The 23,076-nt window shown below is 45.8% G+C and overlaps 1 protein-coding gene across 1 annotated transcript in view; it reads left to right on the forward strand.

Annotated features, from left to right (window-relative positions):
• LOC144492493 (chromodomain Y-like protein 2) overlaps positions 1 to 23,076 on the forward strand; it is a 137,651-nt gene that overhangs the window by 89,137 nt on the left and 25,438 nt on the right. Inside the window, exons 2-4 of the mRNA XM_078210576.1 lie at positions 927 to 1,521; positions 1,812 to 2,026; positions 22,491 to 22,663. Of these exons, the coding sequence (XP_078066702.1) occupies positions 927 to 1,521; positions 1,812 to 2,026; positions 22,491 to 22,663 (983 nt within the window). The remainder of the gene's footprint in view (positions 1 to 926; positions 1,522 to 1,811; positions 2,027 to 22,490; positions 22,664 to 23,076) is intronic.

Consider the following 23,076-nt stretch of genomic DNA (forward strand, 5'->3'; position numbering starts at 1 on the left):
TCGGATGCAGGGGAGAAAGTTGAACAGGACATGAAGGTTTTGTCACCTCTTGAGTTTAGCCTGCGATTATCATCAAGGCAGCTGATGGAGTCCAGGTTTGTGTTTGGATGTGTTTTCATAAAAAGGAAGGCAACAGTGATGTAACTTTTCCCCTGCGATCCAAAGAATCCATTAGAAGTAAAGAGGGAGAGTTGGAAAAAAAGTGAGCGAATAATATTCATTAGAAGGTTTAAGGTGAGAGGGGAGAGATACAAAAGTGTCCAGAGGGGCAATTCTTTCACACAGAGGGTGGTGAGTGTCTGGAACAAGCTGCCAGAGGCAGTAGTAGAGGTGGGTACAATTTTGTCTTTTAAAAAGCGTTTAGACAGTTACATGGGTAAGATGGGTATAGAGGGATATGGGCCAAATGCAGGCAATTGGGATTATTTTAAAGGTTTAAAAAAAAAAGGGCGGCATGGACAAGTTGGGCCGAAGGGCCTGTTTCCATGCTGTAAATCTCTATGACTCTATAAAAGCAAAAACTTGGTATTATGGGAATAAGTGGAATACGCAAATTTGGAGGTACCCAGGAACATTCTAACTCTTTAAATGGAGTGAAAACTAAAACTTGGTGGTAAAACAAAATGCCATTTTGCATTTGTATGCCCCCATGTATGTGTGTGATACATGCAATATTTCAGAATATTTTAATTGTGCATACTTCTCTGAATTTTAGTGAGATCTCTTTTCTCTTCACAGAAGTGGGGAAGGGATGGAGCTTTTCAATTAGTCTGTGCGTGAACTGTCAGTCTCTTAGTTGAAAAGGGCTGGAGGTCAATGTCTAAATAAGCATTGCGGAAGATTATACAACAAATGTTTCTTGAAGGTCTATCGCACTGATGTGAAATGATCAGAATAACCTATTCAGAACCTTTCTTTTCCAATAGGTGGAGAAGATTGTCGATAAAAGGAAAAATAAAAAAGGGAAATGGGAGTACCTAATACGATGGAAAGGTTACGGAAGTAATGAAGACACCTGGGAACCAGAACATCACCTCCTTCATTGTGAAGAATTTATTGATGAGTTCAATGGACTCAATGCTTCCAAAGAAAAGCGAACTAAATCAGGGAAACGGGGAAGTAGCCCAAGGCAGGTCTTAAGGGACAATCATGGGACATCTCCACTGAGAGCCTACGAATCCGCAAAGGGCAAAGGGGGCGGATTACGCAGGAAGCGACCTAATAATGCCCATCAAAAGCAAAAACGGGGTACAATAGGCAGGGATGGAAAGCACACACCTGGAGACCCCAAGAAAATCATTGCTACCAAAACGGTGCATTACAGAACAACCGCGAGCGGAGTACAGATTATGCCTTACAGAAAGACTGACAACTCGTTTCAGAATGGCGATGCGAGACACGGCAAAAATGCATTAGAGTTTGACAATACCTCAAGGCAGCCGAGAATGAATGTGGATATAGGAGAGCAGGACTTTACAGAGGACGGAGAAATTGCCGATTCTCCCATAGTAAACGGAATAGGTATGCGATAAGTGCTGGCCTTACAATGGCAACAGGCCATTCAGCCCAGCCAGTTGACAATGGCGTTTATTACACAGCACTGTTTCTCGACGTGCAAGCATTTGAGAATTAAATGAACTTTTTTTTTATTTCTTGCATGCAACATAATTTGAACTTTCAAATGGTTTAATTAATCATGCCTCACCCTTGGTAATTGTTTTTAGAAATGGAATGTTAACAATGACGCGCATGGACTAAACGGAATCATTAATCATCAGCTTAGTATTTCACCAAACGCTTTATTTTAATAGGAATTTCCAATGGGCAAGCCAGCCTGCCGTGTTCTGTGAAGAGGAAGCTCGTGGAGGAGAAGGAAGACTATGTATTTGACAAACGCCTCCGATGCAGTGTTCGGCAAAATGAAAGCAACTACCGATTCAGGGACATTGTTGTTAGGAAGCAGGATGGTTTTACACATATATTACTCTCTAGCCAAACGTCAGACAACAATTCATTAACGCCTGAGGTAAGTCCTGTACAACGCACCTTTTCAATTATTAATTAATTATTAATGAATTAATGCAGCACGGTAGCACAGTGGTTAGTACCGCTGCCTCACAGCACCAGGGATCCAGGTTCAATTCCCGGCTTGGGTCACTGTCTGTGCGGAGTTTACATGTTCTCCCCGTGTCTGCGTGGGTGGGTGCTCTGGTTGCCTCCCACAGTCTGAAAGACATGCAGGTTAGATGGATTGGCCGTGCGAAGTTCTCCCTCAGTGTAACCGAACAGGTGCCAGAATGTGGCGACTGGGGGATTTTCACAGTAACTTTGTTGCAGTGTTAATGTAAGCCTACTTGTGAGACTAATTAATAAATAAATAATGTGTGACCAGTACAAGTGGGTGAGCAAATGTGCAGCTTTGCACTTTAGGAAGTTTGGTGGACCGAGCCACTTTTAACAATAAGTAAGCTGCTATGAGACACAAATAAAATCATATCGTCCTTATAGTGCAGAAGGAGGCCATTCAGCCCATCGAGTCTGCACTGATTCTCTGAACAAGTATCTTACCCAGGCCCAGCCTCGCCACCCTATCCCCATAACCCCGTGCATTTTACCATGGCTAATTCACCCAATCTAAATATCTTTGTACTTTGAATTGGAAATTAAAAAAGCTTTATTCATTACACAAACAAATAAAAATTGACGGTCAGGCAAAAAGAACAAGCCTGCCCATCAAGGTCGGCCCGTGCTGTGATGGCAGGAGTTACCATGAGTAAACGTTTCCTCCTTTCCTGCCACCATCCCTGCTTCTCTCCCTCCTTCCCAAAACCCATCCCTCCTCTTAAAGTCCTCTGGGAAGGGCCAAAAAACAGAAAACAAACACACAGGGGCAGCAAAGGGATACAATACTCTGGAAAATGCCTCTCCCATCCCAACACAAACTGTGCAAGAGTTTGAAAAAGTTTATTTATTATTGTCACAAGTAGGCTTACCTTAACACTGCAACGAAGTTACTGTGAAAATCCCCTAGTCGCCACACTCCGGCGCCTGTTCAGGTACATTGAGGGAGAATTCAGCACAGCCAATGCACCTAACCAGCACGTCTTTCGGACTGTGGGAGGAAACCGGAGCGCCCGGAGGAAACCCACGCAGACACGGGGAGAACATGTAAACTCAGCACAGACAGTGACCCGAGTCGGGAATCGAACCCGGGTCCCTGACACTGTGAGGTAGCACAGGGCTAACCACTGTGCCACCGTGTTGCCCATGTTCACAGAAATGTGATCTATAAAGACGCTTACCCTTCTTCATAATGCCCCAATCTAGAATCAGTCCCTTTTAGAGGTGTACAGAGAGTTAACTCCTAAATTTATGAGGTAAATCTTTTTGATTGTGGTTTTACCATGTGGAAATCTGAAAGAACGATTAGCTACGGTCTCGTGCCGAAAATGGCACATTTGCCCGATCACATTTGAGCACCTATTCTTCACAATGTGAATTCAGACAGCGGGCTATTCCACTGTGGAAGGAATGCGGACAATCTCAAGTCTTATCCACCTGATGATGAGTTTCTTGTGTGCAGTCCGACCTCAGGAGAGATTGGGACAATTCGCCTCACTTGATGGGCTTTCCAAACGCTGTGAGCGTCCGCTCTGTCACGTTACGCTTCCTTCGGGAACCCTCCTCTTTACAGCTGGGATTGCCCATTCCCTCCTCCTGCTGTCTCGCATCAAAGCAAAACACTCAGTCCGTGCCCTCGCCCAGAGGCCTGCAGATCTGGAGACCTCACCTAAACCCCACCCCTCTCTGCAGTCAACGCCCCCCCCCCCGCCCCCCCCCCCCCCGTCCTCACGAGAAACGTCTCGATTCCGCCGGCCTGTGTTTCATTAGAACCCGATTTGTTCTGTCAGCAATTCTCTTTGCTGCAGTTTCTTTGCTGCAGTTTCTTTGAGTGAGGGCTATGGGAATAAATGGCTGACTCGAATTCCATCTTACCCAGTTGGGGGGTAAGGGGCAGGACTGGAACCAAGATCAGCAATCCTCGGATGACCTGGTGTTCCCACTCCCTTGTCTTGGGAGACCACTTGCAGTGCGTCGCTGCTGTTCAAACTGCCATCTGCCTGTTCAGCACTGTTTGGGCCTAGCGGTGTGAAATGCCTCGAGCCTACGCAGCGAAAGGTGGTGTAAATCCGGGTCCTGTGGCCGATTTGGGTCTTTTTGGGTTCTGTTCGCAAATTCTGGGAGAACAAAATAAAAGGGATAAAGCTGGATTCTCAAGATCCCTGAAAAATTAGGAGTAAACATGTACTGCCTGTGTTTCACTCAGGGGATAAAACCACTCACAAGGGAGCAGCAGATTGTTATTAAGGTTGTTACAAAATCGGAGATGTGTGATTATATTAATAGCAACTCCTTTCTTACCCACACAGTGTGTTCTGTTCTCAAATATCCATTTCTCCGCCTGTGGTAATATCTCCGTTTGAAAGGTAAAAGGTGACTAATTAATTCTAAGCTACAGGAATCTCTTACAAAGGAGCGTGTTAACCTTCAGCACTGTCAAGGCCAGACTGGCGAAGACATTTGACCAGGACGCTGCCCACCTGACACGACCTCCCCAGTTTCAAACATTCAGCTTCAGACCTCATGAAATCCCTGCTTCCTGCTCCCAAGGCAAGTGGATGGTGAAGTGGATTAAGGAGCTGGTGGAACAGTGGGAATCACACAGAACCTTTACAGTGCAGGAGGAGGCCATTTGGCCCATCGAGTCTGCACTGGCTTGCTGAAAGAGCATTCTACCCAGTCCCACTCCCCTGCCTCATCCCCGTAACCTTGCGCATTCTTTCTGTTGAGATAGCAATCCCAATTCCCTTTCGAATACCTCGTTCAAACCTGCCTCCACCACCCACTCAGGAAGCTCATTCCAGACTCTGGGTAAAAAAAAAAAATTTCCTCACATTATTTTAGACCATAAGATATAGGAGCAGAATTAGGCCATTCGGCCCATCGAGTCTGCTCTGCCATTCAATCATGGCTGATATGATTCTCATCCTCATTCTCCTGCCTTCTCCCAGAAACTCTTGAACCCCTTATTGAACAAGATCTATCTCTCTCTGACCTGACCTCCACAGCCCTCTGTGGCAACGAGTTCCACAGGTTCATCACCCTCTGAAGAAATTCCTCCTCATCTCAGTTTTAAAGGAGTGTCCCTTCATTCTGAGGTTGTGCCCTCGAGTTCCAATCTCTCCCACTAGTGAAAACATCCTCATCGCATTCACTCTACCTAGTCCTCTCAATATTCTCTAAGTTTCAATTAGATCCCCCCCTCATTCTTCTAAACTCCATCGAGTGTAGACCACACTCTTCAACCGCTCCTCATATGACAAATCCCTCATTCCTAGGATTGTTCTTGTGAACGTCCTCTGGACCCCCTCCAAGACCAGCACATCCTTCCTTAGGTATGGGGCCCAAAGCTGCTCACAATGCTCCAAATGGGGTCCAACCAGAGCCTTATACAGCCTCAGCAGTACATCCCTGCTTTTGTATTCTATCCCTCTAGAAATGAATGGTAACATTGAATTTGCCTTCCTAACTGCCAACTGAACCTGCACATTAACCTTAAGAGAGTCCTGAAAGAAATCATAGAAATCATAGAAACCCTACAGTGCAGAAGGAGGCCATTCGGCCCATCGAGTCTGCACCGACCACAATCCCACCCAGGCCATATCCCTACATATTTTACCCACTAACCCACGCATCTCAGGACACTAAGGGGCAATTTTAGCATGGCCAATCAACCTAACCCGCACATCTTTGGACTGTGGGAGGAAACCGGAGCACCCGGAGGAAACCCATGCAGACACGAGGAGAATGTGCAAACTCCACACAGACAGTGACCCGAGCCGGGAATCAAACCCGGGACCCTGGAGCTGTGAAGCAGCAGTGCTAACCACTGCGCTACCGTGCCGCCCTACCTATTGAACCAGGACTCCCAAGTCCCTTTGTGCTTTAGATTTCTGAAGCCTTTCCCTATTTAGAAAATAGTCAACGTCTTTATTCTTCCTACCAAAGTGCATAACCTCACACTTTCCCACATTGTATTCCATCTGCCACTTCTTTGCCCACTCTCCTAGCCTGTTCAGGTCCTCCTGCAGCCTCCCCACTGGTTTTGAATCTGTGCCCTCTAGTTCTTGATGCTCTCTTGAGTGGGAACAGTTCCTCACTATCTACTCTGTCCATACCTCTCAGGATCTTGAATATCTCTATCAAGTCTCCTCTCAGCCTTCCTTTCTCCAAGAAAAAAGTCTCAAACTTTCCAATCTACCCTCATAGCTACAGTCCTTTATCCCTGGAATCATTCTTGCGAATAAGAAAGCAGCATTGATCATTGTCTGTGCTTTCAATGTTATCATTGTTCTCTGTGTTCGGCTATGGAACATTCAGCCTTGCTTTCTGACCCTTCCAGGTCTTCAGGTCACGCCCCACAAAATGGTAGGAATATCGTCAATTCCTCATTCTCCCACAGGGTCGGTTCACTCCTTCAGATACTTTGGCACCTCTTTCCTCATCTGTTTGCTCATTCCTCAAATTAAGTTCCAACAGAGTGCTTTGTCAGTTTATGTCAGCTTTTCTCAGCTTCATCATGAAGCAATTGCTTACTTGATGCTGCATGGGGAGGCAATGGCCTATGGTATTATCGCTAAACTATTAATACAGAATGTTCTGGGGATCTGGGTTCGAATCCCACCACGGCAGATGGTGGAATTTGAATTCAGTAAAAAATACCTGGAATTAAGAATCTACTGGTGACCATGAAACCAGTGTCGATTGTCAGAAAAACCCATCTGGTTCACCAATGTCCTTTAGGGAAGGAAATCTGCCGTCCTTACCTGGTCTGGCCTACATGTGACTCAAGAGCCACAGCAATGTGGTGACTCTCAGCTGCCCTCTAAGGGCAACTAGGGATGGGCAATAAATGCTGGCCAGTGACACCCATGTCCCTCACCCGTGCATCCATGGGTCAACACCAAAGGAGACAATCAAGGCAGGCGTCTTTATATCTGAGAAGATTAAAATGTTGATCACTAATATCTCTGCCGCCAAGTATACAGGCCAAAGCAACTGCATCTGGACATGCCTGGAGAACAGACAAACATTTGCAAGGGTTGCTTGACGGAATTATATTGTATCCTGCAGCCAGATCTTGAAATTTTTAAAACATTTATTATTCAATTGTGGGACACGGGCATCACTGGCTGGTCAGCATTTGCCCATCCCTAGTTGCCCTTGTTCAGAGGGCAATTGAGAGTCAACCACATTGCTGTGACTCTGGAGTTGGTGACAGCTGTTTGAAAAATTGTCAATTTCTTTTCAAACAGCGCCTTCCAATAAGATAAAATCTTTGAACTTTGTAAAACCGCGCAAGGTGTGCCGGCAGCCAGAGATACCTGTTGAATCCCCCAGCTCCCTCTCTGCAGCCACTACGAGTAGGCGCTTGATGCAGTTTCTGCCAAGCAAAGAAATTTAATTGGTTTCCATGGGGGGAAACTAACGAGACTCAGTGAAAGGTTACTGCCACGAGGCAGGGAAAAGAAGACACCTAGCAACAAATAAAAACCAGAAGGTCAAATAGGTGAATCTTTAAGTACATGCCCCTGCTACAGCAGTGATCTGCACCTGTGCACAGTCCTCGTTCAGTTGCTCATTGCCCTCAACCTTGCACCAATCCATGAATGCCACACCGCGACACCATTATTCTGCCTTATCTTAAATGAACCATTAATGCACTCTGTCTCCTAGACTTTGCTAATCCTAACTCTACCCTGCCGCGGTGTTTCACCTGTGTAAGTCCCACCACTCTGAAAGTGTGCGGTCTGTGTCATCTACTCCCTACACTCATTTCCTACCAAGTGAAGTGAATGACTCTAGAGGTTGGTGGCGGGGAGACAGTCATGCCTGGAGTCGTTTGAGGTGAACAGCTGGGTGCTATGGCTCCTGCCATCTGTGTCCCCAGATGCTGGGGACTTCCTTAGCTTATCTGGAGATCTGAGCAGGAGGAAACCATTGGACCGCAATGAATGAGTTGAACCTTTCACTGCGATCTGTCAATCTGATTCTGCAGCGGGCAAAGACCGTTGGAGGCTGGGGGACGTCCTGTGACTCAAGTAGAAAATCTTGAGGTTGGAGGTTGAAAGCTCCACCTTCAGGTGCTGCAGGAAGTTGTCTCAAAGAAACAAAGAGTAAGAGCAAAGGAAAGTACAGCCCAGGAACAGGCCCTTCGGCCCTCCAAGCCTGCACCAATCATGATGCCCTAACTAAACTAAAAAGAACCTTCTGTCCTTAGTCGGTCCGTATCCCTCTGTTCCCTCCCTATTCATGCACCCATCCAGATACCCCTTAAATGTTGCTAATGCGCCTGCTTCTATCTCCTCCTCTGATAGTGCGTTCCAGGCACCCACCACTCTCTGTGAAAGACTTCCCCCGCACATCTCCCTTAAACTTTCCCCCTCACCTTGAACCTGTGCCCCCCTTGTAATTGAAACTTCCACCCTGGGAAAAAACCCTCAGACTATCCACCCTGTCTACGCCGCTCATAATTTTGTAGACCTCTATCAGGTCTCCCCTCAGCCTCCGTCTTTCCAGTGAAAACCTCTCCTCATAGTCAACACCCTCGAGACCAGGCAACGTCCTGGTGAACCTTCTTTGCACTCTCTCCAAAGCTTCCACGTGCTTCTGGTAGTGTGGTGACCAGAACTGCACACAATATTCCAAATGTGGCCTAAACAGGGTTTTACATAGCTGCAATGTGAAAGAAAGACTTGCTTTTATAAAGCATCTTTCATAATCACCAGGCATCCCAAAGCCGTTTACAGTTATTGAAGTACTAAAGTATTAAAGTAAAGGGGAGGGGGTTTTAGTTCAGTCGGGCAACATGGTCGGTGCAGGCTTGGAGGGCCGAAGGGCCTGTTCCTGTGCTGTAAGTTTCTTTGTTCTTTGCACTTTTTAAGTATAGTCACTGCTGTCATGTCGGAAAGACGGTAGCTAATTTGCGCCCACGGCATACTCGCACGAATAGCAATCAACTGTTTGTGTGAAGTTGATTGAGGGATAAGAAGCGGCCTGGAGACTGGGGATAACTCTCCTGCATTTCAGTAAATGGTGGAGTGGACTCGATGGGCTGAATGTCCTACTTCTGCTCCTATGTCTTATGGTCTTCTCAATGGTAAGAAGTCTCACAACACCAGGTTAAAGTCCAACGGGTTTATTTGGAAGCAAAAGCCGCTAGCTTTCGGAGAAAGTCATGATTTCTCAACGGTGCTATGGGATCTTTCTATTCTCCCTGGGAGTACGGCCAGCCTCTCATCCAAAGGACAGTATCCCCAGCAGCGCAAACACCTCCTCAGTACCGCTCTGGAGTGTCAGCCCTGGATGATTTTACTCCAGCCCTCGAGTGGAACACGAACCCAGAACCTTTAGAGAATGCGACCAACTGATGAATGGTGGATAACTGGTTGAGGGGGAGGTGCTTGTCTCTTCTAGACAGCAGGACAACATTAATGGTGATCGAAAGCTTCCTAACAGCTCCCGGCATCAAATATTGTAGATGTGTGTGTAGGCCCAAAACTACATGATGTGCATCAGAGCCACTATGATGTTACCTCAGTTAGCTAACTGGATAGCCAGCTTTCAGCTTTGCACATGGCACTGAAAAAAACAGCAATCTTACCTCCACTACAATGGCTTATGGGTCCTGACAACATTCCAGCAACATTACTGAAGGCTGGTGCTGCAGACTAGCTGTGCCCCTAGCCAAGCTGTTCCAGTACAGCTACACCACTGCCGTCTACCCAGTGGATAGAGAAAAGTATTCAAATATGTGTTGTTCACAAAAACCAGGACAAATCCAACGCAGCCAATTACCACTCCATCAGTCAGTCATCAAGAGGCATTTGCTCAGCAATAACCTGCTTATTGACACTGAGTTGGGGTCTCGTCAGGGCCACTCAACTCCTGACCTCATTATAGCTTTAGTCCAAACATGGACAATAGAGCTGAACTCCAGCGGTGAGGTGAGAGTGACTGCCTTTGACATCAAGGCCGCATTTGACCGAGTGTGGCATCAAGAAGCCCCAGCAAAACTGGAATCAATGGGAATCAGGGAAAATTCTCCACTGGCTGAAATCATACCTAGCGCAAGGGAAGATGGATGATTGATGGAGATCAATCATCTCTGTCCCAAGACATCACTCTAGGAGTTCCACAAGGTGATGTCCAACCATCTTCAGCTGCTTCATCAATCCTTCCACCATAAGGTCAGAAATATGGATGTTTGCTGATAATTGCACAATGTTCTGCTCCAGTCACAATTCTGTGCCCATTTGCACCAAGATCAGGACAATATTCAGGCTTGGGCTAGTAGGTGGCAAGTAACACTCATGCCACACAAGTACCAGATAATGACCATTTCCAATCAGAGAGAATCCAACCATCTCCCCGTGACATTACCATTGCTAAATCCTCCACCACCAACACCCTGGAGATTACCATCATTACACTCCCAGCTGATGTTAATATTGGGCAATCAGGTCTCAGAGAGAATCCCAGCTCAATAGATCGGAGGCTGAGGGAATGGACAGGGTGGATAGTAATAGGGTTTTTCCCAGGGTGGAAGTGTTAATTACAAGGGGGCACAGGTTCAAGGCGAGAAAGAGTAAGTTTAAGGGAGATGTGCGGGGTACGTTTTTCACGCAGAGAGTGTTGGGTGCCTGGATCGCGCTGCCAGAGGAGGTGGTGGGAGCAGACACATTAGCGACATTTAAGAGGCATCTGGATGGGTGCATGATTAGGGAGGGAATGAAGGGATACGAACTGGGTAAGGACAGAAGGTTTTTTTTGTTCAGTTAGGGCATCATGATCGGCACAGACCTGGAGAGCCAAAGGGCCTGTTCCTGTGTTGTACTTGTCTTTGTCCTTTGTAACCTTTACGTTTTATTTAGAGATGTGGATGACTGATGATTAAATTCTAACAAAAGAAAAGGCCCTTATCAAACAAGAAAAGTTTAACTTTGGCACATTATTCCTTTACCCCACCTATACATTCACAGATGCACATGGATTTATCAGGATTACACAAGTTATAAATATAGATTTTATATTTTAATGTCCTCGGTCAGTACACCTTCCAAATAAATCAACAGGCAAAATGTGGTCAGACACACCACACTCTCAAACCATGACAAACACCACCCAAAATAACTTCTATGGATTTCTCATTAAATTCACCAGACCCATATCACATTGTGAGCCATCTGGTCTCACTGGAACCCGAGTGTTTCCAAACTCCACTCTTGAAAAAACACGCCTTGGAATCCTCTCCCAAATAACTCTTTATTACAGATGCCTTCACCAAGGATCCGCTACCAGGATTTCAATCTCTCCTTTCAATATTCCTCTGCCTTGAATTGCAATGTGCATTCAAGCTTCCACACAATCTCTCAGGTACCCAGCCATGCCAATAGAACGCCACTGCTTCACAGGTTGTATAACGATGTCACCAAACTTTTGATTTACCTCAGAAGTCTAGGTTCTCACTTTAAATCTGGTTCTTGCAGCTGTCTCTTGAACTCAGAGCACTTCCTCTGATTTTTATTTTAACTTCACCCAACAGGACCTGGTTTGACTTCTTGTCCTTTGCTCCTTTAACTTAATCATCTTAGTGAGACATACTTATCCTAACTCCCTGGCTTCTGGACTTTCTTTTGTTCTTTTGGGAAGTCTGTTCCCTTGTCCATTCCAGCTTCTCCTGGATCCAGCTTACAAATAACTCAAAAGGTCTTTCTGTCCTCGTGTGGCCCCTGGTTGCTAAGCAACAACCTAGTTTTCCTTTAAATCCTGTTTACTTTTACATCAGCAACTTTCATTACTAAACCATCATCTAAACCAACCTAAAGCCATTGACCAATTAAAATACAGTTCCACGAAAATAAACTTACTTAAAGCAGTGCCGTGTTTCTAATACCCACAGATACAAATATAAATTATTTTAAACGACCTTTGTTTCCTGACGCCCTTGTCCATAAACTGAACTGGACCAACCATATAAATACTGTGTCTACACGAGCAGATCAGAGGCTGGGAATTCTGCCGAGAGTAACTTAACTTCTGACTCTCCCAAAGCCTGTACACCATCTACAAGGCACAAGTCGAGTGTGATGAAATACTCTCCACTTGCCTAGACTGGTGCAGCTCCAACAACACTCAAAAAGTTCAACACTATCCAGGACAAAGCCGCCCGCTTGATCAGCATTCCAATCCATCAGCTTCAACATCCATTCCCTCCACCACCGACACACTGTAGCAGCAGTGTGTACCATCTAGAAAATGCACTGCAGCAACTCACCAAGTCTCCTTAGACGGCACCTTTCAAACCTGCGACTGTTACCACCTAGAAGGACAAGGGCGGCAGGTGCATGGGGACGCACCACCTGCAAGTTCCCCTCCAAGCCACTCAGCACCTTAACTTGGAAATATATCGCTGTTCCTTCACTGTCACTGGGCCAAAGTCCTGGAACTTCCTTCTTAACAGCACTGTGGGTGCACCTACACCACATGGACAGCAATGGTTTTAGAACCATTAGAACCTTAAGGCCACAATTAGATTATTCAGCAAGACCAACAATTTCATTCTCGTCACTCCTAACTAGCAGCAGCGCCATGTTAGGACCAAGGACTTAGGAACACTGGAACAGGAGGTAGACTGTTGAACCACACCAACCTGTCCCACCATTCAGCTAGATCAGCTGGTTTTAAGTTTATTTATTATTATCACAAGTAGGCTTACATTATCACTGCATTGAAGTGACTCTGAAAATTCCCCAGTCGCCACACTCCGGCACCCGTTCGGATACACTGAGGGAGAATTTTGGCACGGCCAATCAACCTAACCAGCACATCTTTGGGCTGTGGGAGGAAACCGGAGCACCCGGAGGAAACCCACGCAGACACGGGGAGAACATGCAGACTCCACACAAGTGGTGACCCAAGCTGGGAATGGAACCCAGGTCCCTGGCGCTGTGAGGCAGCAGTGCTAACCCACCGTGCCACCCTGCTTGACTTCAGAGAAGGACATCTGCCGTTCTTATCAAGTCTGACCTGCACGTGGTTCCAATCCAGTGTTATTCTGAGGTGACTTTTATGTAAATTTGACGTGGTCTGGCTCAGTGGTAGAATTCATGTTCAGAAGTAGAACTGATGTTAAGAATTTTGCTTAAAACACTGCATGCCAAACTCGGAGGAAAATCCTGAAGTGTGATTTACCGAAGCACGCATTGCTCTGTGTGACGTCTCGCTGAAACCTTGGCACACACGCAGGTGTGAAATCTAATTAAAGATCTGATTCAGCATTGTTACAGCTGGTACCTTTGTACCCCAGCCCGGTATTTAAAATATGAAAATGACGTGGAACATGAGAGCAGTTTGGTGTGGTTGACTGCCCTCTAAGGTAACCCAGCAAGTCATTAAGTTGCATTAAACTTCAAGGCAAGTCATTGCCGGCCCGGCCAGAGCTATCCAAACGTTCATTTCAAATCAGAAATTGACATTTCCAATCCGCTTTGTCAATATAATCGAGCCCAAATGACACGGTCCAATGCACTTTGAATTCTCATAATTTATTTACTGTGGTCGCTCTGAATTTTTTTTCAATATTCACTCATGGGACATGGGCGTCACTGGCTGGGCCAGCATTTATTGCCCATCCCTAGTTGCCCTTGGAGGGCAGTTGAGAGTCAACCACATTGCTGTGGCCCTGGAGTCACATGTAGGCCAGACCGGGTAAGGACGGCAGATTTCCTTCCCTAGGAAACATAGGTTGGACTAGGAGATTACAGGGACTGGGAACGTCCGACATGTGGAGTTTTTTCAAGGAGCAGCTACTGCGAGTCTGTGATAGGTATGTCCCTGTCAGGCAAGGAGGAATTGGTAGGGCTAGGGAACCGTGGTGCACCAAAAAAGTTTCTTTGTTGGTTAAAAAGAAAAAGGAGGCTTATGTTCGGATGAGACGTGAGCACTCGGGTAGTGCACTAGAAAGCTTTAGATTGGCTAAGAGGGAGTTGAAGAGCGAGCTTAGAAGGGCTAAAAGGGGACATGAGAAGACTTTGGCGGATAGGGTTAAAGAGAATCCTAAGGCGTTCTATAGGTATGTCAAGAACAGAAGGTTGGTTAGGGCAAGTTTAGGGCCAGTTATAGATGGCAGAGGGAAGTTATGTGTGGAACCGGAGGAAATTGGTGAAGCATTGAACCAATATTTCTCTTCGGTGTTCACGCAAGGGGACATGAATATAGCTGAGGAGGACACTGGGTTGCAAGGGAGTAGAATAGACAGTATTACAGTTGATAAGGAGGATGTGCAGGATATTCTGGAGGGTCTGAAAATAGATAAATCCCCTGGTCCGGATGGGATTTATCCAAGGATTCTCTGGGAGGCAAGAGAAGTGATTGCAGAGCCTCTGGCTCTGATCTTCAGGTCGTCGTTGGCCTCTGGTATAGTACCAGAAGATTGGAGGTTAGCGAATGTTGTCCCATTGTTTAAGAAGGGGAACAGAGACTTCCCCGGGAATTATAGACCGGTGAGTCTCACTTCTGTTGTCGGCAAGATGTTGGAAAAAATTATAAGGGATAGGATTTATAGTTATTTGGAGAGTAATGAATTGATAGGTGATAGTCAGCATGGTTTTGTGGCAGGTAGGTCGTGCCTTACTAACCTTATTGAGTTTTTTGAGAAAGTGACCAAGGAGGTGGATGGGGGCAAGGCAGTGGACGTGGTATATATGGATTTTAGTAAGGCGTTTGATAAGGTTCACCATGGTAGGCTTCTGCAGAAAATGCAGATGTATGGGATTGGGGGTGATCTAGGAAATTGGATCAGGAATTGGCTAGCGGATAGGAAACAGAGGGTGGTGGTTGATAGTAAATATTCATCATGGAGTGCGGTTACAAGTGGTGTACCTCAGGGATCTGTTTTGGGGCCACTGCTGTTTGTAATATTTATTAATGATCTGGATGAGGGTATAGTTGGGTGGATTAGCAAATTTGCTGATGACACCAAAGTCGGTGGTGTGGTAGACAGTGAGGAAGGGTGTCGTAGTTTGCAGGAAGACTTAGACAGGTTGCAAAGTTGGGCCGAGAGGTGGCGGATGGAGTTTAATGCGGAGAAGTGTGAGGTAATTCACTTTGGTAGGAATAACAGATGTGTTGAGTATAGGGCTAACGGGAGGACTTTGAATAGTGTGGAGGAGCAGAGGGATCTAGGTGTATGTGTGCATAGATCCCTGAAAGTTGGGAATCAAGTAGATAAGGTTGTTAAGAAGGCATATGGTGTCTTGGCGTTTATTGGTAGGGGGATTGAATTTAGGAGTCGTAGCGTTATGTTGCAACTGTACACAACTCTGGTGCGGCCGCACTTGGAGTACTGTGTGCAGTTCTGGTCCCCACATTACAGGAAGGATGTGGAGGCTTTGGAGAGGGTGCAGAGGAGGTTTACCAGGATGTTGCCTGGTATGGAGGGGAGATCCTATGAGGAGAGGCTGAGGGATTTGGGATTGTTTTCGCTGGAAAGGCGGCGGCTAAGAGGGGATCTTATTGAAACATATAAGATGATTAGAGGTTTAGATAGGGTGGATAGTGATAGCCTTTTTCCTCTGATGGAGAAATCCAGCACGAGGGGGCATGGCTTTAAATTGAGGGGGGGTAGTTATAGAACCGATGTCAGGGGTAGGTTCTTTACCCAGAGGGTGGTGAGGGATTGGAATGCCCTGCCAGCATCAGTAGTAAATGCGCCTAGTTTGGGGGCGTTTAAGAGATCCGTAGATAGGTTCATGGACGAAAAGAAATTGGTTTAGGTTGGAGGGTCACAGTTTTTTTTTTAACTGGTCGGTGCAACATCGTGGGCCGAAGGGCCTGTTCTGCGCTGTAATGTTCTATGTTCTATGTTCTATGTTCTAAAGGACATTAGTGAACCAGATGGGTTTTTCCAACAATCGACAACGGTTTCATGGTCATCAGTGGATTCTTAATTCCAGGTATTCTTTATTGAATTCAGATTTCACCATCTGCCGTGGCGGGATTCGAACCCGGGTCCCCAGAACATTAGCTGAGTTCTGGATTAATAGTCGAGCGATAATACCACTAGGCCAGGACCCCCCCCCCCCGGCAATACACATAAATACTTAATGCACGGTGCACATCAAATGCAATGCGTTTATTCGATCCCTTGCATGGATCAGACTGATTCCCCTGCTTCCCCTTTCTGCTTGTGGCTGCTTTGCAATATCTGATTTTGGACTGCTCTCATGTTCCACGTCATTTTCATATTTTAAATACCGGGCTGGGGTACAGAGGTATCAGCTGCAACAATGCTGAATTAGATCTTTAATTAGATTTCACACCTGCGTGTGTGCCAAGGTTTCAGTGAGACATCACACAGAGCAATGCAGAAAGTCTGCTTCGGTACTTCACACTTAAGGATTTTCCTGCTAGTTTGGCACACGGCGTTTTTGGTGGGTACGGCATTGACCTTTGCAGCGATCGACTTCGGTGTCGCCTGTACTTCTCGGCTGAAGGGTGACATCCAGATCTCATCGTCGGCCAATCATTTCTCTCCTTCATTAAAGCTTCCAGCACTTCATCATCGAAGCAAAATTGATTTTTGTCCTTCTTGGCTTATTTTCTGCAGGGAAACTGTTCGGTGACGAGTTGTGTTAGAGTCTCCATTCTCCTAATTCAATGACTGCATTGATATCATTTCAGAGGGCTGACCTTAATGACTTAATCCTTTGGGGCGGCACAGTGGTTAGCACTGTGGCCTCACAGTACCAGGGGGACCCCGGTTCCATTCCCAGCTTGGGTCACTGTCTGTGTGGAGTTTGCACGTTCTCCCCATGTCTGCGTGGGTTTCCTCCGGGTGCTCCGGTTTTCTCCCACAGTCTGAAAGACGTGCTGGTTAGGTGCATTGACCCGAACAGGCGCTGAAGTGTGGCGACTAGGGGAATTTCACAGTAACTTCATTGCAGTGTTAATGTAAGCCCCACTTGTGAGAAATAAATAAACTTTTACTTTACTTTGGGCATCTCACCGGGCTTAAGAACAAAGTGGGACATACTCAGGCAGATTGTTTAAAGGAGATGTACGAGACAAGTTTTTTACATAGAGGGTGGTGGTGGCCTGGAACTCGCTGCCGGGGGAGGTAGTGGAAGCAGATACGATAATGAGTTTTAAGGGGCGTCTGGACAAATACATGAATAGGCTGGGAGTAGAGGGATATGGCCCCCGGAAGGGTAGGGGGTTTTAGTTCAGTCGGGCAGCATGGTCAGTGCAGGCTTGGAGGGCCGAAGGGCCTTTTTCTGTGCTGTAATTTTCTTTGTTCTGTATTGCCGTAAACTAAATAGGAGACCGGTTGCAGTAGCAAGAAAGGTAGCGCCAGCAAAGGGAATGATTTTAATACTGTGGCAGTGGTACAGATGAAACATTCTCACTTAGAAAGGGGGTTAGGGCCCAAGATAATTCAGCGAATTCTTTGGATTCTAGTGAAATAAATCAGGCACTTCGAAGCTCTGGAGGTTTTGTTTCAAAGGGAGAAGTTTGATGAAGATTAGAATATAAGTTCGTTACAGTTCATGTATTTGGGCAGTTTTAATAGTGAATAATGATGTAATCCTGAGCTTTCTGAATTACCTGCGTACAATGTTTTATTTTATTCTTTCAGGGCAGGTGTGTCAAAACTCAGATGATCCAAAGGGCCAAGTTTCTTCTCATGAAAGTAGTGGTGGGTCAGACCAATATTACTTTGCAAAAGAGATATCCTTAAAGGTGTATTTAATGAGACCCAGAGCTGAGCGTGCGCATTGCAATAGCTATTCAATAGCAAATAAAATCAATGAAATATTTAATTATCAAAGAAAGAATAGATGACAAATGTAACTTAATTTGCTTGGGTAAAAGGGTCTGAGCATTTCCATTTGGTTAAAGAAGCACGGCATTCTTAATCTGCTTTTCTCTTCATAGTAAGAGAAAACTCTTACTGTGTTTACCCCAGTCCAACGCCGGCATCTCCACATCATTTCTCTTCATAAACAGGGTTGAGTTTATTTTTATATATTATGAATAATTTAATATTTCTATTACAAGTACAAGTAAGCTATCTACATTTGCACAAATGTGCTTACTTATTTCCACTTAGAAGAATGCCCAAGGCAGAGAATCTGATGGCTTCTGCTTAAAAGCTTCATGGCCAGGCTAATGTACAGATGCGCGCACTGCCTTGCCACCATTAACTGGGCAGCACGGTGGCACAGTGGTTGGCACTGCTGCCTCACAGCGTCAGGCACCTCGGGTTCAATTCCCGGTTTGGGTCATTATCTGTGCAGAGTCTGCACTTTCGCCCCATGTCTGCGAGGGTTTCCTCCAGCTGCTCCGGTTTCCTCCCAGTCTGAAAGACGTGCTGGTTAGGTGCATTGGCCATGCTAAATTCTCCGTCAGTGTACCCGAACAGGCACCGGAGTGTGGCGACTAGGGGATTTTCACAGTAACTTCATTGCAGTGTCAGTGTAAGCCTACGTGTGATGCTGATAAACTTAAAATTTAACTGACGTCTGTAGCAAAATTTAAAATATTTTGTGTGAAAGATTGGCGGGCCACATGGCAAACTTAGACAGCCCTGATGCAGACAATGGGTCGTATCTTTGCCATCCCTGTTTCATGAGATGTGAGCGTCAATGGCCTAGACCAGTGTTTGTTGCCAATCCCTAATAGTCCTTTAACTGAGTGGTGTGCTGGATCATTTCAGAGGGCAGTTAAGGGTGCTGGACGATAATTGTCCGGGCCCCTACACAAGGAAGACCCCTCAGACTCTCCTGGTAGGGGATGGAGGTGTAGAGGGATTGGACATCCATAGTGAAGAGGAGGGGGTTAGGGCCAGGGAACTGGAAAATTGTTGATGTGACGTAGAGCATCAGATGAATCACGAATGTATGTGAGAAGAAACTGGATAAGGGGGAGCGGGGAGAGAGGGAATCATTGGTTCCATGGTCAGCATGAGACTTATTAAGTCCAAATTTTTATTGAATCCACATTTCACCATCTGCTGTGGTGGGATTTGAACCTGGGTCCCTGGATTACTAGTCCAACGACAATGCCACCATGCCACAGGCATACCCTGTGTAACGTATAAGCAATACTCATTTAACCTCCCATTAGAACATAAACTGCTCTTCCTACCTTTTCCTTTTGGTATTGAGGACTCCACTTCAGGCCTTCTGTTGGTCTCGATTTTAATCCCTCCATTAATGGTGGCTGTGCCTTTGGCTGCCAAGATCCTAAGCTCCGGAATTCCCTTCCAAAAGCTTTTTGATGCTCTTTCTATCTGCCTGTCTTCCTTTAGGATATTCCTTGAAACCTATCCCTTTAACCAAGCCTTGGGTCACGTGTCCCAATATCTCACGTTGTTCGGTTCCGTAGCTCTCCTGCGAAGCAGCTTCAGGTGTTTTACAATACTAACGGTGCGATATTAATGCAAGTCATTGTTGAATCCTTCACCTCAGTCTCTTAATAAAAAATAAATCAACCCCATTTTGATTTATTGTCTAATTCCAGCTACCGTCCTGTGTTGCATAAAATGAGGACCTTTAAGAAAATTAAGGCGCAGTTAAATTATTATTGGCACTGCAGTCTATTTTCTGATGGTACTTGAATTACTGATTACCACTTGGCTCTTGACACGGATGGAAAAACAATCGATAGAAAAATTATCTGGTAAGAAACACCTTTTCCTCGTTTGGAGGGTGAGTAAAGGGTAAAAAACAAACAGGGTGAAACACAAAGAACAAAGAGAAGTACAGCACAGGAACAGGCCCTTCGGCCCCCCAAGCCTGTGCCGATCATGATGCCCTGACTAAACTAAAAAAAACTTTCTGCCCTTACTCGGTCCGTATCCCTCTATTCCCTCCCTATTCATGCACCCATCCAGATGCCTCTTAAATGTTGCTCATGTGCCTGCTTCCACCACTTCCTCTGGCAACGCATTCCAGACACCCACCACTTTCTGCATGAAAAACTTCCCCCGCACATCTCCCTTAAACTTCCCCCCCCTCACCTTGAACCTGTGCCCCATTATGATTGACACTTCCACCCTGGGAAAAAGCCTCTGACGATCCACCCTGTCTATGCCTCTCATCATTTTGTGGACCTCTATCGGGTCTCCCCTCAGCCTCTTTTCTTTCCAGTGAAAACAATCCTAGTTTATTCAACCTCTACTCAACACGTTGGGTTTTTTTTTGGAATGCGGATCATTGTTTACACAGCATTTCCGAGCACAATACAAATCCTCTCGGATTTAAGCAAACAACATCCTCTCAGTGTTGACATGTTGTAAAGCATAGCAAAACTTGTAAGAACGACTCAAATCTCAGCAGATAGTCATGCAGTGAGCACGAGTTAAAGGTCACCCTTCCATGCCTCCTGACATTTCTGTTTTATTTTCAATATTTCTCTGAGCCAATTCCACTCAGTGACAACTCGTGTTGAGTGATCAATAAATCACAGGACAGGTTAGTGATGAAGGTATTCTGCCAAACAAAGGCACAACTCGGATTATGCAGTGAGGGCTGGGATCCCTGTTGGGTGGTTAATTTTTATCATTGCAACAACATAACTTCTTTTGAAGTGGACACTGCCATAGGTCTGCGGCTTCTCGCTATATAGAATCAGAGAATCCTACAATCCCTACAGTGCAGAAGGAGGCCATTCAGCCCATCAAGGCTGCACCGACCACAAGCCCACCCAGGCCCTGCTCCCGTAACCCCACACATTTACCTTGCTAATCCCCCTGACATGAGGGTCAATTTAGCATGGCCAATCAACCTAACATGCACATCTTTGGACATCATTCAGTTCTGTTCACAGAAAGTGCACAGAAAATGTATTAGTAATGGAACAGCTGATATCTACCGAGTCTCGATTCCTGCTTGAGAATTTTTAAATTCTCATTTAAATAATTACCCAGCCCCTTTTTAAATATTGCAGTAAGTTTTAGCATTGATCACTCACTTGCAACCGAGTACTGCGCATTCTGATAATTGCACGGGGAAGTTTTAGCTATCTCCTTTATATAGCTCCTGCTTAAATAACAATTAAGAGCAATTCAGTTGCCTCTGATGCCCATTCACTCCTTCCATATCGTTGACCTTCCTTATTTTGCAACTTTAGGGGGTGAATTTCCTCAAAGCAGGTTTGCTTCGCTGCGGCAACTTGCAGCGGAAGCTCCATTAAGATGCGCGGTTGACAAAAATCTGGTCAACCCCCCTGTTCAGGCGCCTTCACCTGAGACTATCCAGGGATCGTTAGGGGAGGCAATGGCCCAGTGGTATTATCGCTAGACTATTAATCCAGAAACTCAGCTAACGTTCTGGGGACCCGGGTTCGAATCCCACCACGGCAGATGGTGGAATTTGAATTCCATAAAAAATGTCTGGAGTTAAGAATCTACTGATGACCATGAAACCATTGTGGATTGTCGTGAAAAACCCATCTGGTTCACTAATATCCTTTAGGGAAGGAAATCTACTGTCCTTACCCGGTCTGGCCTACATGTGACTCCAGACCCACAGCAACATGGTTGACTCTCAGCTGCCCTCTGAAATGACCAAGCAAGCCATTCAGTTGTTCAAGAAGGCAGCTTGCCACCACCTTCTCAAGGGCAACTAGGGATGGGCAATAAATGCTGATGTGGAGATGCCGGCGTTGGACTGGGGTGAACACAGTAAGAAGTCTCACAACACCAGGTTAAAGTCCAACAGGTTTATTTGGTAGCAAATACCATAAGCTTTCGGAGCGCTGCTCCTTTGTCAGATAAAAATGCTGGCCAGCCTGCGACACCCATGTCTCACAAATGAATAAAGAAATCCCTCTCTTTTTTATCAGATTACAGCCGCCTGCTGTAGGAAATATTTCCGCTTCTTACTGATCCTTAAAGCTTTTAACTGCGATCCATTAAAATGTTTGTTCATTCACCCAGGTTTTCCCGAGCAAAGTATGCCAGCTGTTTGGCTGAAGGATGATGTGGGGCTGAGAAAGCTCCCATCGCTGTTTCCTTTAGCCAAGATGAAATATGCTTCAGCAGTAAAGCACAGGGTATTCCTTGTTCCATTATTACTGTAGGATCTCTTTCTCTCCACTCATTTACTGAGGGACGGCACGATGGGTATGAAGTAAATAATAATCAATAAATTTCAGCTTTAAAATGAAGTGTGGTTTATATCAGCCAACGACTTTTTTTTTGTTAATGTTAGAGACTCGAGGAGCATTTACGCTCACATCTACAGATTGAGCTCAGATGTGTGCTGCAGCCAGTGAGAGTGGAGGACAAAAGCTTTCTGAGGGTTTGTTGCCCTTCTCCATCTGTTAGTGATGACAATAGTTGAACGTTACTGTTGTCTTTACAGATTATGAAGGAGGTGCGGAGAGCGCTTGGTAATGCCTCGGCCGACGACAGCAAGCTTCTGCTGCTTAGCGCCGTGGGGAGCGTGTTCTGCAGTGGCCTAGACTATTCCTACCTAATTGGCAGGTTGTCCAGTGACAGAAGGAAAGAGAGTGCCCGGATCGCGGAATCAATAAGGTACTTTGCGAACGGTGTTTCTCGAGTTGCACACAGCTTGCAGGGAACGCACAGCAAATTTAAATTGAAACACAGGGAAGGCAGAATGATCTTTCAAATAGTCAAAACTCAAAATGTTCCTCACACATTCCAGACACTGCGGGAATCTGCAGCATCTTCCCAGCATTTTACAAAGAACAAAGAAAAGTACAGCGCAGGGACAGACCCTTCGGCCTTCCAAACCCGTGCCAATCACGATGCCCAAACCAAACAAAAATAAAACCTTCTGCCCTGACTCAGTCCGTATCCCTCTATTCCCTCCTCATTCATGTACCCGTCCAAACACCTCTTAAATGTTGCTAATGTGCCTGCTTCCACCACTTCCTCTGGCAGCGTGTTCCAGGCACCCACCGCTTCTGCGTGAAAAACCTCTC

Source organism: Mustelus asterias, chromosome 4 (genome assembly GCF_964213995.1).
Source record: "Mustelus asterias chromosome 4, sMusAst1.hap1.1, whole genome shotgun sequence".
Lineage (NCBI taxonomy): Eukaryota > Metazoa > Chordata > Chondrichthyes > Carcharhiniformes > Triakidae > Mustelus > Mustelus asterias.